The sequence below is a fragment of the Setaria italica genome, chromosome IX (genome assembly GCF_000263155.2).
Source record: "Setaria italica strain Yugu1 chromosome IX, Setaria_italica_v2.0, whole genome shotgun sequence".
In the NCBI taxonomy this organism is placed as follows: Eukaryota; Viridiplantae; Streptophyta; class Magnoliopsida; order Poales; family Poaceae; genus Setaria; species Setaria italica.
The window spans coordinates 22,883,713-22,897,200 of NC_028458.1; the positions used below are offsets into that span (position 1 = coordinate 22,883,713).

At 47.1% G+C, this 13,488-nt stretch overlaps 2 protein-coding genes and 1 non-coding gene across 3 annotated transcripts in view; 1 reads left to right on the forward strand and 2 right to left on the reverse strand.

The window, feature by feature from the left end:
* Positions 1-826: 826 nt before the first annotated feature.
* TRNAM-CAU lies at positions 827-898 on the reverse strand. Its single transcript has one exon. It is a non-coding gene; the product is annotated as a tRNA-Met (tRNA).
* A 690-nt stretch (positions 899-1,588) lies between these two features.
* On the reverse strand, positions 1,589-3,583 carry LOC101768521 (UDP-glycosyltransferase 74E2). Its single transcript, XM_004983168.2, has 2 exons — positions 2,612-3,583; positions 1,589-2,504 (listed from the first exon to the last, which is right to left on the reverse strand). The coding sequence occupies exons 1-2, from the start codon at positions 3,269-3,271 to the stop codon at positions 1,782-1,784; spliced, it is 1,383 nt and encodes a 460-aa protein (XP_004983225.1). The 5' UTR covers positions 3,272-3,583; the 3' UTR covers positions 1,589-1,781.
* A 9,351-nt stretch (positions 3,584-12,934) lies between these two features.
* LOC101768918 (probable glucan 1,3-beta-glucosidase A) overlaps positions 12,935-13,488 on the forward strand; it is a 9,476-nt gene continuing 8,922 nt past the window's right edge. Inside the window, exon 1 of the mRNA XM_012849014.2 lies at positions 12,935-13,111. Coding sequence (XP_012704468.1) covers positions 12,935-13,111 — 177 coding nt within the window. The remainder of the gene's footprint in view (positions 13,112-13,488) is intronic.

A 13,488-nucleotide genomic window follows, 5' to 3' on the forward strand; every position in this document is an offset into this window, starting at 1 on the left:
TCCGGAAGTATTTCCGCAATAATCCGCAAGTCACTAATAAACTTGTTTTAAGGGGCGACGATTTCAGGTTACACCTATTCACCCCATCTAGGCGACATCATCCTTTCAACGGTTATAGCCGTTTCAACCGGCTATAGCCATTTCAACCGGCTGTAGCTAGCTCCACCATCAGCCACCGGCGGAATCATAGGAGGGGGTAGTTACCGTCGTTTCAAACGGTGGTAAACGGCTACCACCGTTACCCCCTCTGCTGCCACATCACCCAACCGCCATTTGAACTGACGGTAACTCCCCTTTTTTTTAACCTACCGCCCCATTTGAACTCTATTTCTGCAAATTTTTGGATCGGCTATTTATTTCTACAAAATCGTAAAAGAAAAAATAGAAAAATAGAAAAAAAAAAGTCACGTAACGGCGGAAGTATCCGATTTTTTCTTTTTTTCTCCGATACTTTTCAGATACGTATCCGTGACGTATTCACTGCGTATCAGCATCGGATACGTCCCCCTCCATGACGTATCGTGTTACATAGTGTGGTGCTATATCAGCTGCGTCTAAATGAGTTATTTTCTACTGCACTGATGCTAAGGAAACTGAGCTATACTACAATCGTGTCAATCAGGCAGCAAGATTGCGATTTAATGGATATCACTTCTGAATTCTGATGATGCTAGAGTCCATTGGATCTTGAAGAGGACGGCTGTACGTTTATGTAGGAATTCAAATTGCTCACAGTTGAGCTCACGGACCCGAAAATAAGTTGCAACAGAGAACGTGAGCAGAGGGAAGAAAAAACAGAGAACAAAATAAATCAGACTACAATTTTTATCAGAGCCAGGTTTCGATCCTGGGACCTGTGGGTTATGGGCCCACCACGCTTCCGCTGCGCCACTCTGATTTGTCGTGCTTAGACTCCGAAAGTAACTGTATTATCTGAATTGTTGAGCAGGCCCTCCCTCCGCTCGTGGGCTTGCAATTTTCATTTGGACATGCGTCCATAGCGTGAAAACTAGGCTTGAGCTTGAATTGAGCTGGATGTCAAACTCGGCCCAGTCCTCTACGGTTGCATTGCACGTGCCTGGCCCTTAATCACTAACTTGAAACCTTCTCGTTGAACCCGACTGGCGAGTGCAGCACAAACAAGGTACTACAGCACAACCAGCTCCGGCTGTAAAACATGCAAACTCATCAGCCTGTTCAACCACCATCTTCGAAGTTTATTAGTAACTATGTCACAGGTTCATAATTCTGAGTAGCAGAACGAGGAACAAAATGGTGAGGTTACCCTGTGCTCCTCTCCTTCCTCTGCTTGTCGCAATGTTTTGAAAATTAATTGCACTAGAGTCATTTGCATTTCTTGTAGTTCTTGTTTGAAACATAATTAATCTATAGGATTGACATCATACAGAGATAAGTAAAAGGACAAATAGCATTAATTGGCCTGTTCGCTTCAACTTATTCAGCCGGCTTATCAACCACCAAACAGTGTTTTCCTCTCACAACAAATCAGCCGTTTCAGCTTTTCAGCCGGCTTATAAGCTGAAGCGAACAGACCAGCTATTCCATATAAAGCAGGCACGCACAAATCTTGTTGGAAATCATATATATAGTGAAATTCATTACAGATAGGATTGACATCATACAGAGGTAAGTAAAAGGATAAATAGGCAACAAACAATGTTGAAATGAGCAAACGGCCATAGCAGGCGTCGCGGCCTCGACTGCAGAACAAGAAATAGTTCGATGAGTTTTCTGGTCTCCACATCAAGTTTCCATGCATATCAATCCGTTCGGAGTTTGGTAAGGAAGTCCACCATGTTACTGTCCGAGCTTCCCCTTTCAGCCATGGCTTTCTTTGCCTTGTGGCTCCAGCTTCTAGCGTTCTTCCTAAATTGTTTGCCCGCCTCTCCTTCCATCACCTCTCTCACGCACCTTTCCAGCTCTTGCTTCATAACCATTCCTTCCACATCAGGTCGTACCCTCACACCGACTCGCCACACGTCCTCAATGTACTTGGCGTTCGTCGGCTGATCTGCCCACTGTGGCATTGCCACCATCGGTACGCCAGCACCTAGTCCCTCCATCGTCGAGTTCCATCCGCAGTGCGTGACGAAACAACCAATGGAAGGGTGCGCTAGCACATCTAGCTGCGGGCTCCATGTCACAATGAGGCCTCTTTCCTTCACCTTATCCGTGAAGCCTTTGGGTACCTTTGAAGTTTCAGAGGCCCTAACAACCCACAAGAAGGCCTTGCCGCTGTTGTAGAGCCCCTCGCGCACCTCAGCCATCTGATCCGAGCCTAGGGCCACAAGGCTGCCAAAGGAGACGTACACGACGGAGTGCGCATCCCTCTCGTCGAGCCAAGCCTTGCTTTCTGCCGTCATCGGCGTGTGCAGGTGGAAGCCGTAGCTTACGTCTTCAGCGAGGCGGTTGTCGAGGTACGCCGACGGCACGGTTGGGCCAATCGTCTTGGCGCCCCACCTCGACGCCATGTACTCGGCTTCCTGTCAATTTTCCGACATGCCATGAATCACTATACCCAAGATCCCAAACTCCAAATCAAGTAGTAATGGCTAGAATAAGTAGCATTTCGGTTAGGGGATTCGATTACCTGGGCCTGCAGCTCGTGAAAGGAGTTGACGAGAACGTGGTCTGCCACCTCGAGCGCCCGGCACTGCTCTAGCATCAGCTCACGGTAGACCAAGTGGCTGCCAGGGTCGCTCAGGTCCTTGGGGAGATCTGCCGGTCCGAGCGTCACGGACAGTCCTGGCAGCGACTCCGGCGGGGCATCCTGCACCGGCAGCGTCAGCCCCCCTGCCCATGCGTGCGCGTACGCCACGGTCACCGCGCACGCATGCGTGAAGAAGGCCGCGCAGGCCGCGCCGTGCCGCCGCGCCACGCGCGGCGCCCAGAGCAGGAGCGTGTCGTAAACCACGGCGCGCACGGGGCGGCCCCTCGCTGACTCCGCGCGGAGGAGTTCGCCGAGGGACTCCGACCCTGCCGACTCGAGGCGCGCCAGGTAGCCCCGCTCGTCGCCGACCTCGTCGTAGCCGCGGAGGTCGCAGCCGTCGGAGAAGGTGACGACGTGGACCGCGCCGGGCTGCGGCTGCCTGCCTGAGCAGAGCGCGTGCCGGGTGACCGCCAGGGTGCACCGGACGCCGGGGTGGGCGGCGAGCCGCTTCCCGAACTGGAGCAGCGGGTTGATGTGGCCCTGGGTCGGGTACGAGACTAGGAGCACGTGAATGCTCTGGTCTGACCTCGAACATGCCATGGCTCAATGGGAGTGGCTGTGCTTTAGCTCTTGCTGCTGTTATTTACGGGAGCGGCAAACTGGGGCTGTACTTATAGGATCAATCGCGGAATCTCAAAGAGGTTGCGGCGCCAGGGATTACTTTTCTTGACTTTGACGACGGGGCTGTGTGAGATGAGATCTACTACCGACCAAAGATCTCTAACCTCTCGAGTGAACAATGCAATAATTTAGATCAGTAGCAGCAGAAATTAATAAGTACTGTATCTGACATGTACTCCCTCCGTTTTGGGTTTTAGATGGTTTTGATTCTTAAAAATATATATATTTTATTATTTCCTCCGTCCCAAAATACTATTCATTTTAGCATTTCTATATATATAACTTTTGCTATGTATTTAGACATAGTATATATCTAGGTGCATATCAAAAGTTATGCACCTAGAAAAGCCAAAACGAATAGTAATTTAGAATGCAGGGAGTATATATCTACACATAACGTATATTTAGGTACATAGTAAAAATCATGTATCTAAAAAGATAAAACGACATACGATTTGAAATGATTGGAGTAATATACAACATTTTGACAAAGAAAACTACTTATTCATAGGACTAGGTGCCGTGTTCTCGGTACGCACATCACGTAAAATAGTTAGCCAAAAATGCAAGGAAACCTACTTGAACTCAATCACTTTAACTCTTAGAAATTACCACACTTATAGATTAAAGAAACACTAGCTTTCGCAAAAAAATGAGAAGAAAATTTGAAGTATTACTACACTTGTTTATAAATAACATACCATGCTGGTATTAAAAAATCAAACCTAAGCGAATTAAGCATAACTCAGGTGGTAAGGTTCCTTGTGGTGGAAACGGCTCATCAACTCCTCGGCACTGGTGCTCACATTTTCATGAATTTATTCCCGAATTTAATTGGTGCAATTCTTTTGGCGATGTGCCCACAATAGCAAGGCACTAGTAGTGACTTCGTCATTCCAGAGGATTTGCTGACTCAATCTTTTGAAAGTGCTCATAGAGGTAGGGTTACGTGCGTGTGTTCATAGGGACAAGTGTGCGCACGTGTATGTGAGTGTCTGCGTCTATACCGTGTGATTCGGAAAAAAACAAACCTAAAATATCCGAGTTTTTGAGTTGGCGACGAGCACATGAGAGATAGCTTAATTATATACCGATCTGAAATCGGTAGCGCGCAAGGATTAATCATCGTTCGTCACCGGTATTACTGAATTTTACAAGGACGCGTGAAACACGGAGAAGGAAAAGAAAACTTTGCACCGACTGGCTCGCTCGAGGATCGTGACGGATTCTTGTCCTGGTGTGCAACAATCTCATACGACGAATATACCCCCGGCCCATGATCCTATGGCCCCTGTTCGCACCTGCTTACTGCTGTGCGGCCGACAGGCGGGACCGAGGGAGGAGGAATAATATTGTCGCCGTCTCTTCAAATTGGCATGGGACGTGTTTCATTTCATTTGCCCGGACACAATCTCAGGTGGTCAGTCCGAAATAAAGAATCGAGTCCAATTTGATCAAGTGCCTCGGGCGGTTTTAAATCTATTTGGATCAGTTGGAGCCAATAGAAAGTAGCTATAGAAAACTCAAACCGATTCGGACACACTAAACTTTATAGTCAAGCATCAAAATCAATCGGCTTATAAAAAGCTATAGAGTATCTCTATAATACATGGACGACCCTTTAACTTGGGTGTCTAGGTCACTAAACTCTCAAAATGTATTTTTCAGGTCCATGACGTTGTCTCAAGATGCCATCTAGATCCCAGAACTCTGAAAATATATTTTTCAGGTCCCCCAGACAGGTGTCATCCAAGTCCTTAAACTCTCAAAATGCATTTTAAGATTCCCCGATCAAGCGCCAAGCAACACATGCGCAGTCACTACCATAAGGTGGTTGTGAAGGCAACGAGCGAGGAGGAAACATTGCCATCAGTGACTCTTGTCAAGTTTTAAGATTTTAAAAATATATTTTGAGAGTTTAGAGACCCGGATGAAATCCGAGGACAACTTTAGGGGTTTAAGTATGCACTTTGAGAGTTTATGGACCCATATGACACCTTGAAATAAGTTTGAGGACCTAAAAATGGATTTTGAGTGTCTAGAGACCCAGATGACACCACAAGATAAGTTCAGGGACCGTTAGTGTATTTTACTCAAAGCTATAAGAGCATCTCCAGAAGAACCACATTCCCCATCAAAGGAGAGGTGGTAAAAAAAAATAGTGCTCCACCACATTCCCCATCAAAGGAGAGGTGGTAAAAAAAATAGTGCTCCCAACTCTCCCTAAATAAAGGAGTTTTGGCTCTTCTAATGCGGTAGTTGGATTTGAATGATATTATTGAGACACTGCAAAAGTAACTCTCCTAATAATAATGAAAAGGATATTGGGATATCCCATTAACTAGTTATTAGGAAATATTTATTGGAGGATTGCTAGAGATGCTCTAAGCCGGCTTCCCTAGCTCAAGCGCCTCCATTTGCATAGGGCCTCCATTTGCATAGGGACTAAATGTGATACAAAAAGCAGTTTCAGGAAGGTTGGTACACACATATTCAACATATAGTTCAAAAGCCGTACAACTCTCTAGGGAGCGGTCGGGTAACATAGACCCAAAAGAGATACAACACAAACAGGCTGTAGATGCAACCTATGGACATGCAAGTTCATAAGTAGCAAGCAATACTGCACGACAGCGGAAGCATCCTTAACAGCCCAACGGAACATGCAAGTTGGGTGCGGAGGCGATCTTCTACTCGAAAGCTTCACCAGCGACGTAGTTCGGGTCTTCCTCTATATCAACAAAGCAAGGGTGAGTACATACGTACTCAGCAAATCCATCCCTACCCTACAGAAGGGATAATAGAATATATGCATAGGGGTAATTCAAGGAATAGGTCAAGGTTTATTTTGCAGAAAGCAATCTTTTATACACATGCAAGGTATGATTTGATAAACCGGTTTTTGCAAAATACATATATACCACAATAGTTATGAAAGAGTGAGGTGATCGTAGTTATGAAAGAGTGAGGTGATCCTACACAAAGGATCCAAGTTTTAAGTGCTACTGGACATCCTGTCCATGGTAACACACGGCACACTTGTCGGATATTTTCAAAATCCAATTTTTCACCAAAAGGGTTTGCCCATCTTTCCAAAATAACTAGTTATGTGACCAAGTCATAACTCGTCTAAGACCGTGGATATGGCTATTCGAATAGGTTTTAACTCTGTAGAGGTATACACTTTACCCACAAGTAGAGTACCGCAACACGAACACCGTAGTGCCGGTGTGGATCCATCAAATCCATTACCCATCATAGCATAGTCATGACTAGTCATCCATGAGAGCTAACCAAGGGATTCCTGACCTTCCTACGAGGTCTTCAACTAGGCCACTAATACTTGCTTACGCCTGCTCCTTGGCTTCCCATTGCGCGCCTGCCTACGGATGACTATCAAACTAGCTAGCCAACGGATGAGTATCAGACTAGCTAGTGGGATTTATGCTAAACCTTTGCCTCACACAAAGATCGAGCGGTTGTACGATAAGTTGGGTTAGGCAAGATGACACATGAACTCGGTCCTTAATTAAGACAAGACGGATCTCCCATACTCAGCCACACATGCACAAACCAATACTCCAAGGCATCCCACACAAGGAACCCTGATCCACCCATCTAAACAATCACCAACACCAGTTGTTTATTATCACTTTTCCAAAATCCCAACCCATACTCACCCCAACACACTCAACATATTTTATCTTTTGTAAAACTATTGCATTTGTAAAACAAGTAGTAACGAGTTGAGTAATCAGTTTCTAAGCATATTACTATCAAGGTAATCGGCTAAACAGAGAGTATCATGTCCAGCGATAAATCCTATGTCGTCAAGGTATAATCAGGATATGTCAATTTAAGGAGTGGCTATCCAATCGGGTTATAACTAGATCAAGTAGTAAAATAATCTGAGCATATATATATAACTGGATGCAATTTATGAAAACAAAAAAGGCTTCTACGGGTTGTGTTTAGAAACTAGGATAAATATGATCAAAAGGGAATAGGTTGGACTTGCCATCTTCAAAGCCTTCCGGAAGCTCCTGCTCGCGGTACGAGTCTTCCGGCTCCGGCTCGCAGTCCTGGCCTTCATACTCCGGCTCGCGGTACTGGCCTCCAAACTCGCTCTCTTCCTCAGTCACTCCATCGTCTATGGCAACGACGGTGCAATGACAAACAAACACAAACAAGAACAAACACAAAATGAAATAAGCTCAAACGGAGGGGAGAACAGGTTGAATAGATACAATATAATTTTAGAGGAATTTAGGAAAAAGAATGAAGTGAATCGGAGTTGGGATAGCTAAGATATGGCTGTGCAAAGATTGGCTACTAATTAAATTCTGAAAATGGATTAACAAAAATAGGTGGGTGCTTCGCTGGTCCCTGTACATGATTGACCTCAGTGGGTTTTTGGACCTTTCGACTAGCACATGGACCAGTGATGTTTATTTGGGAGCTGGCTGCAATAAAGAGAAAACGGAGAGAGGGATGGAGACAGGCACGGGAGGGAACAGGGACATCATCCCCGTTCTTCCCAGCACTGCCATGAACAGCAGCAGGAGCTCCGCCGGAACGGCACTCCCGGCCACCGTTTTCGAATCCAAGGGCATAGGTAGAGAGAAGAGTGGATGGGGATTCGGTTCTGGGGTTCTTGGTCGGGGTGAGGGGGTGGAAGGAGGTCGGCCACGGGCGGCCATGGATGTGGCTCTGGAGTTTTTGGGAGCTCGGTGTAGGCAAGGATATGGAGGGCCGTTGCTTGGGGAAGGTAGAGGAGGGTGTGGAGGTGCTCACTGACGAACTAATTGAGTTGTGGTGGCTTGTCATCGGAGATCAATGAGGGAGAGCGCAAGAACAAAGAAGGGAGAAATTGGAGTGAGGAGGGAGATGAGCGCTAGAGCTGGGCGGCTCGGCAAGCTCGGGATGGTGACGGAGAGCAGCTCGGGGTGGCTTTTATAGGCAGCGAGAGCAGAGTTGCGCCAGCGGCTCACCCGCTCACCATAAATGGCGACACTGTGGCCGGGCGGCAGCCTGCGAGCGTCGGGCTTGCTGCAGCGTGATGAGGACATCACCATGCTGGACACGCACCAGTCATGATCTTCCCCAAGTTACAATTCATCACCAACTCGGTCGTCGCGTTCGTTTCGGATTCAGCCGATACTCCTGCACGGTTTCGGCCATATCTCCCTCATACGACATCGAAATGAGGTGTTTTTTAATGCGTTGGAACGGGAACGACGACATTGTTCTTTTGGTTCTGATCCTAGCTCCGGAAGGTTCGTGGATCATTCTGTGTGACCACGACAAGGTGCTGCGTTACCAATTTTGGACCAACTTGACCTTGTATCGTGTCGGGCCTTAAGCCCAAATTGTGGGCGCCCCCTTCCTGGTTGCCCCCAACCCTAGTTCACCCCTTTTGATATAAACTCAGTAGCCACCACCTTAGAAACTCGGGTTTTATTTAGTTTTATTTTCCTTTGAGAAATTGAGATTGATTCGTTGTAACTGTGGCGGCAAATCCTTTTACAGTGATCCAAGGCCCCTGTTCTAGTTCTCCTCGACTGTATTGATTAGTCATTTCGAATTGAGAGCTTGAACCCTTCTTTACTTCATTCATATTTGCAATATCAGATTGCGTGTTTATACTTTCTTGCTTGTGTTCTTCGATTCGCTTGCAGGGAAAGCCTTCTCGACGAGGTCAATCAAGTTGTGCTTGTTAATAACCAACGGAGCAGCGGCGTAGTGGTTGCAGGGATTCGAATCGTGCCTGATTAGAAGCTCGGATCGTCAACGTCGAGTCTCCACCAATCGAATTTATCACTACCTTTCGGAAGATCGGGCCAGTGCTACATCACGGCGGTGGCGCTGAGGCAACACGGCGTTGACGGCGTGCGCGATGAGGCGGCAGGGCTAGCAAGCTTGAACGCAGCAGCGTGGTTGAGGTGGGGATGTGGCAAGGGGCGGCACGGCGCGGTGCCAGGCGGCAGAGCGTGGTCACCTCGCGGGGCTAGGCTATCGCTCGAGCAGAGTAGGGCGAGCACGGCAAGGGCCCCTAGCGCATGAAGCTTGCATACAGCATTCATGCTGCTATTGTCTGCGGCTCTGTGCTGCTTTGTACGTGCTTAAGGTGCATGCTGCGTGTGTGGGAGATGAAGGGATGTGGCAAGTTTGTGTGGGAGAGCATACATGAAAGAAGGGATTAGCAAGTTGATGGTGATGGTTTAAGGAGAATAGGAAGGTTAGAGAGAAAGTTAAATGTCTGAATTGATTTGGAAAGACAAAAGGATTAAAGGGGAATCTTGGGATGGTTTATGGATAGAAAATGAATTGAGCTCGGAATAGTTTTGCAATATTTTGAAATTAGATTTTAAAATAGGTTTTGAAGTTTTTGATTCCGAGTGATTTTTAGATTTGAATTTTCGGACTGTTACATCAGCTATTGTAGCTTTTAATATACTTGGAGGCTTCAAATGGTTCATATAGAATACCTTGAGCCTAGTGTGGGGTTGTGTTGGGAACAGTCCACCTTACTTGTGGAGAGCGTGAAAACTAAGTGTGAGGAGTGCTCACCTATTGAATAGTCCCACCTTACTCGGCAGCGGGCCCTTCCTCCGCTCGTGGGCTTGCAATTTTCATTTGAGCACGTCCATTTGGACAATATAATTGGCATCCATAGATGAGCCAAACTCGAGCGTTAAAACTTGGCTTGAGCTTGAATCAAGCTGGAGGTCAGGCTCGGCCCAGTCCTCTACTAGAGCCACTATCTGTACAGTTCAGGAGTTTCTGAGATCAGATTGCTTCACATTAGCAAAAAGGAAAGGCAATTTGAAATATCAATTTCCGTTGCAGTGTGCTTGTAAATGCAGGCAATATATGTGCTTGAAACTGTAAGCTCAAAAATTCAGTTCTACGTGCTTAGAGAAATGATGGCTAAAACGTGTTCATTTAACAAAGATTTACTAAAGCTCACTCTGTTAGATGTTTAGTTAATCGTGTCTGGAATATTTTCTTATCTTGTACTACCATGTAGGTAGATCACCTTGTTTGCCATTGAATCACCAAAATGCAAGTCAATATGTCCTGCCGCAGTTTCTTGAAGAAATGCCACTTGTCCCTGTGTCCTGCAACTGCAATTGGAACTATAAGCATCCGCTTAAACCGCATCGTGTCTAAGCATCGCGTAGTTTCTTTTATGTGTACAGCGTACGTATGGTTTAACTCGATCTCCGTGTCACTCTGGCAACGACGATGCCGGTGGCCATCATCTCTTCTCCTAGCTCTCTGTTCAGTTGTCGTCGCCTTGTACCCGTGAGATAAACGCCTAGTTGTCACGTACAGGCACATATATAGTGCCCTCCGATCACCAGACACTACCGCGAACAGAAAGTTCGCCGAGTGACTGGGGCACTTGGCCAAGGTCCAAAAATACTCGGCGAAACGTTTGCCGGCAACGGCACACGGCAAACTTTGAGTTGGCAAAGTTAACTTTGCCGAGTGTTTTATGTCGGGCACTCGGCGAAGCTTTCGCCGAGTGAAAAAAAAAACACTCGGCAAACATATTTTTCGAAAAAAATAAAAAAAGAAAAACGTCGGCCGTGGTGGCGGCCACCACCACCAGCCTTCACCACCGCCGCCTCGCCACAGCCACCGCCCACCACGCCGCCTCGCCACGGTCGCCGCCCACCGGCCTCCACCACCGCCACAACTGCCACCCGCCACCACGCTGCCTCGCCATGGCCGCCGCCTCGCCACAGCCGCCGCCCACCACACCGCCACATCCGCCGGGGAGAAGGGGAGGGGCGGGCTGCGCGTCGCCGGGGAGAAGGGGAGGGGGCGCCCGGCCACCCACCGCCACCCACCGAGGAGAAGGGGAGGAGGCCACCCGCCGCCACGCCACCTGTCGCCGAGTTGAAGGGGAGGGGGCGACCGGCCGCGAGGGGAGGGGATCCGGCGAGGAGGGGAGGAGCCGCCGCCGGATCTGGAGGGGAGAGGCGCCGGAGAGAAGGGGAGGGAGCGGCCGCTGAGGGAGGGAGGGCTGCCTCCCATCCTCACCCGGATCTGGCCTGTCCACCAGGGGAGGGAGGGCCGCCCTCCCATCCTCGCCCGGATCTGGCCCCCGCCGGGGGAGAAGGGGAGAGGGGAGGGCGGCGTCCGACGGGAGGGAGGTGGCGTCCGACGGGAGGGAAGGGGCGACGGGAGGGGAGGAGGAGGAGGGGCGGCATGAGGGGAGGCCAGGGGGAGGGGGCGGCGTGAGGGGGAGGCGCGGGTAGGGGGGCGGGGGTGGTTTGTGGGTCGGGGGTGTCTTGAGGGGGGGCGGTGAGAGGAGGCGGGCCCCGGTCGGTACGGAAAAAAAGGTCGCCGAGTGTCCTATGTGGACACTCAGTAAAGGGTTTCTTTGCCGAATGTCTAACCTAGGACACTCGGCAAAGTTTTTTAAAAAAAATTAAAAAATATCCAACAGTTTCAAAAAAATACCAAATTTTCACACGAAACAATATATGTTCTCTATTGACTATACAAAAAATTTTGTAGTCAAATCAAACTCGACCGTCACTTCGACTCTAAATCTTATCGAATCCTTCTCAAAGTTACTATTTTTCTTCTGAGATGCTTCGATTTATAATCATCGTATATGATGAAATGTGCAAAACCTTCTCAATTTTTTTCCACAGCCTCCATATATTATATCATCACATCATGACAAATCTCATGATTTTCAAACTTTGCTTGTTTTTTTACAATTTAAAAATACTACTGCCACACGTTCATGGTCGTGTTTCCTAAACAAGATGTTCAAAATTTCTTTTCATTTCATGGGTCAGGTCTCAAATTGGGCCAAATAACATGAATATCATTTTTCTACTCATTTTGTTCCATAATTTGAATCACTTGCAGTTCAAATTTGACTTATACCAAAAATTTCCTTAAAATACAATTAATTAAATAAATATAGCAAATAAATCCAAAAATATACCAAATTTTAACATGGAGTACCACATGTTGTACGTGGGGAGTAGAAAAAATTTCAAGGTGAAAAGAGGGAAAAAAATTATTTTTTTGCCGAGTGTCAAAAAAGACACTCGACAAACCCCCCTCTTTGCCGAGTGTCAAAAATTGACACTCGGCACCTCTTTACCGAGTGTTTTTTTAACACTCGGCAAAGAGGGGGGTTTGCCGAGTGTTTTTTTGTGACACTCGGCAAAAGCCCAATTTGCCGAGTGTTTTTTCTTTACCGAGTGTTTTTAGCTTGGCACTCGACAAAGAGCTTGTTTGCCGAGTGTTCGAAAAAACACTCGGCAAAGGAAAAACACTCGGTAATTTTTAGCTTTCCCGTAGTGAAAGTCGCAAGGCCTAGGTAAGATAGGGCGGGCACTGTACTGACCCCCTTTTAGAACCGACGATCCAACGTCTTGACCACGGCCAAGCGCTACGTTCAAGCTAGCGTGGACTTTGACTTGACTCCATGGATCGGAAGACCCAGAGAGTAAGTTGTAGTACGTGCTCTTTGGGTCTTATTATGCACGATGCCATGGCCGGGCTCTTATAAATAGGGCTTCATCAGTAGACAGCTGGGTAAGATCGATGGAAAGCAAGGTGTCTTTGTTCGTCGCGCTGGTCCTGATGATCGCGGTCGCCTCCTCGCCTGCTTCTGGCAGCACCTCGCCGCCGATCAGGGCCGTCAATCTCGGCGGGTGGCTGGTGGTGGAGGGGTGGATCACACCCGACCTGTTCAATGGAGTGGACAGCAAAGCTCTCATGGTATACAACTAATTTTAACTACTAGCTAGATACATCGTTTTAGATTTCCTTTGCACAAAGGTAATCTTTTTAGATTTGTCATCTTAAGTCAAATTTCTTTTAACTTTTTCAAATTTATAAAGAAGTGCATAAATATATATAATATCAAATTAGTTTCATTAGATAGATCATGTTGTATTTTTATAGTGCATTTATTTGATATTGTAGTGTTAATATATTTTATGTAAACTTGATCAAGGTTAAATAAATTTGACTAGGACAAAACTAAAATGACTTTAGTTTCTTTTACTTTTAAGTAAACATGACGCACAAATGTACATTTCGAGTATGGAACTACACCTACCTACTACATACATGGGACTTTTGATACTCTCATG

What these genes read in the sequence shown, in the direction of transcription:
- LOC101768521 (XM_004983168.2), bottom strand. Translation starts at nt 3,271, where the DNA reads ATGGCATGTTCGAGGTCAGACCAGAGCATTCACGTGCTCCTAGTCTCG. An exon ending in TTCACGAGCTGCAGGCCCAG is followed by an intron (nt 2,505 to 2,611) that starts GTAATCGAATCC and finishes GAAAATTGACAG; the next exon opens with GAAGCCGAGTACATGGCGTC.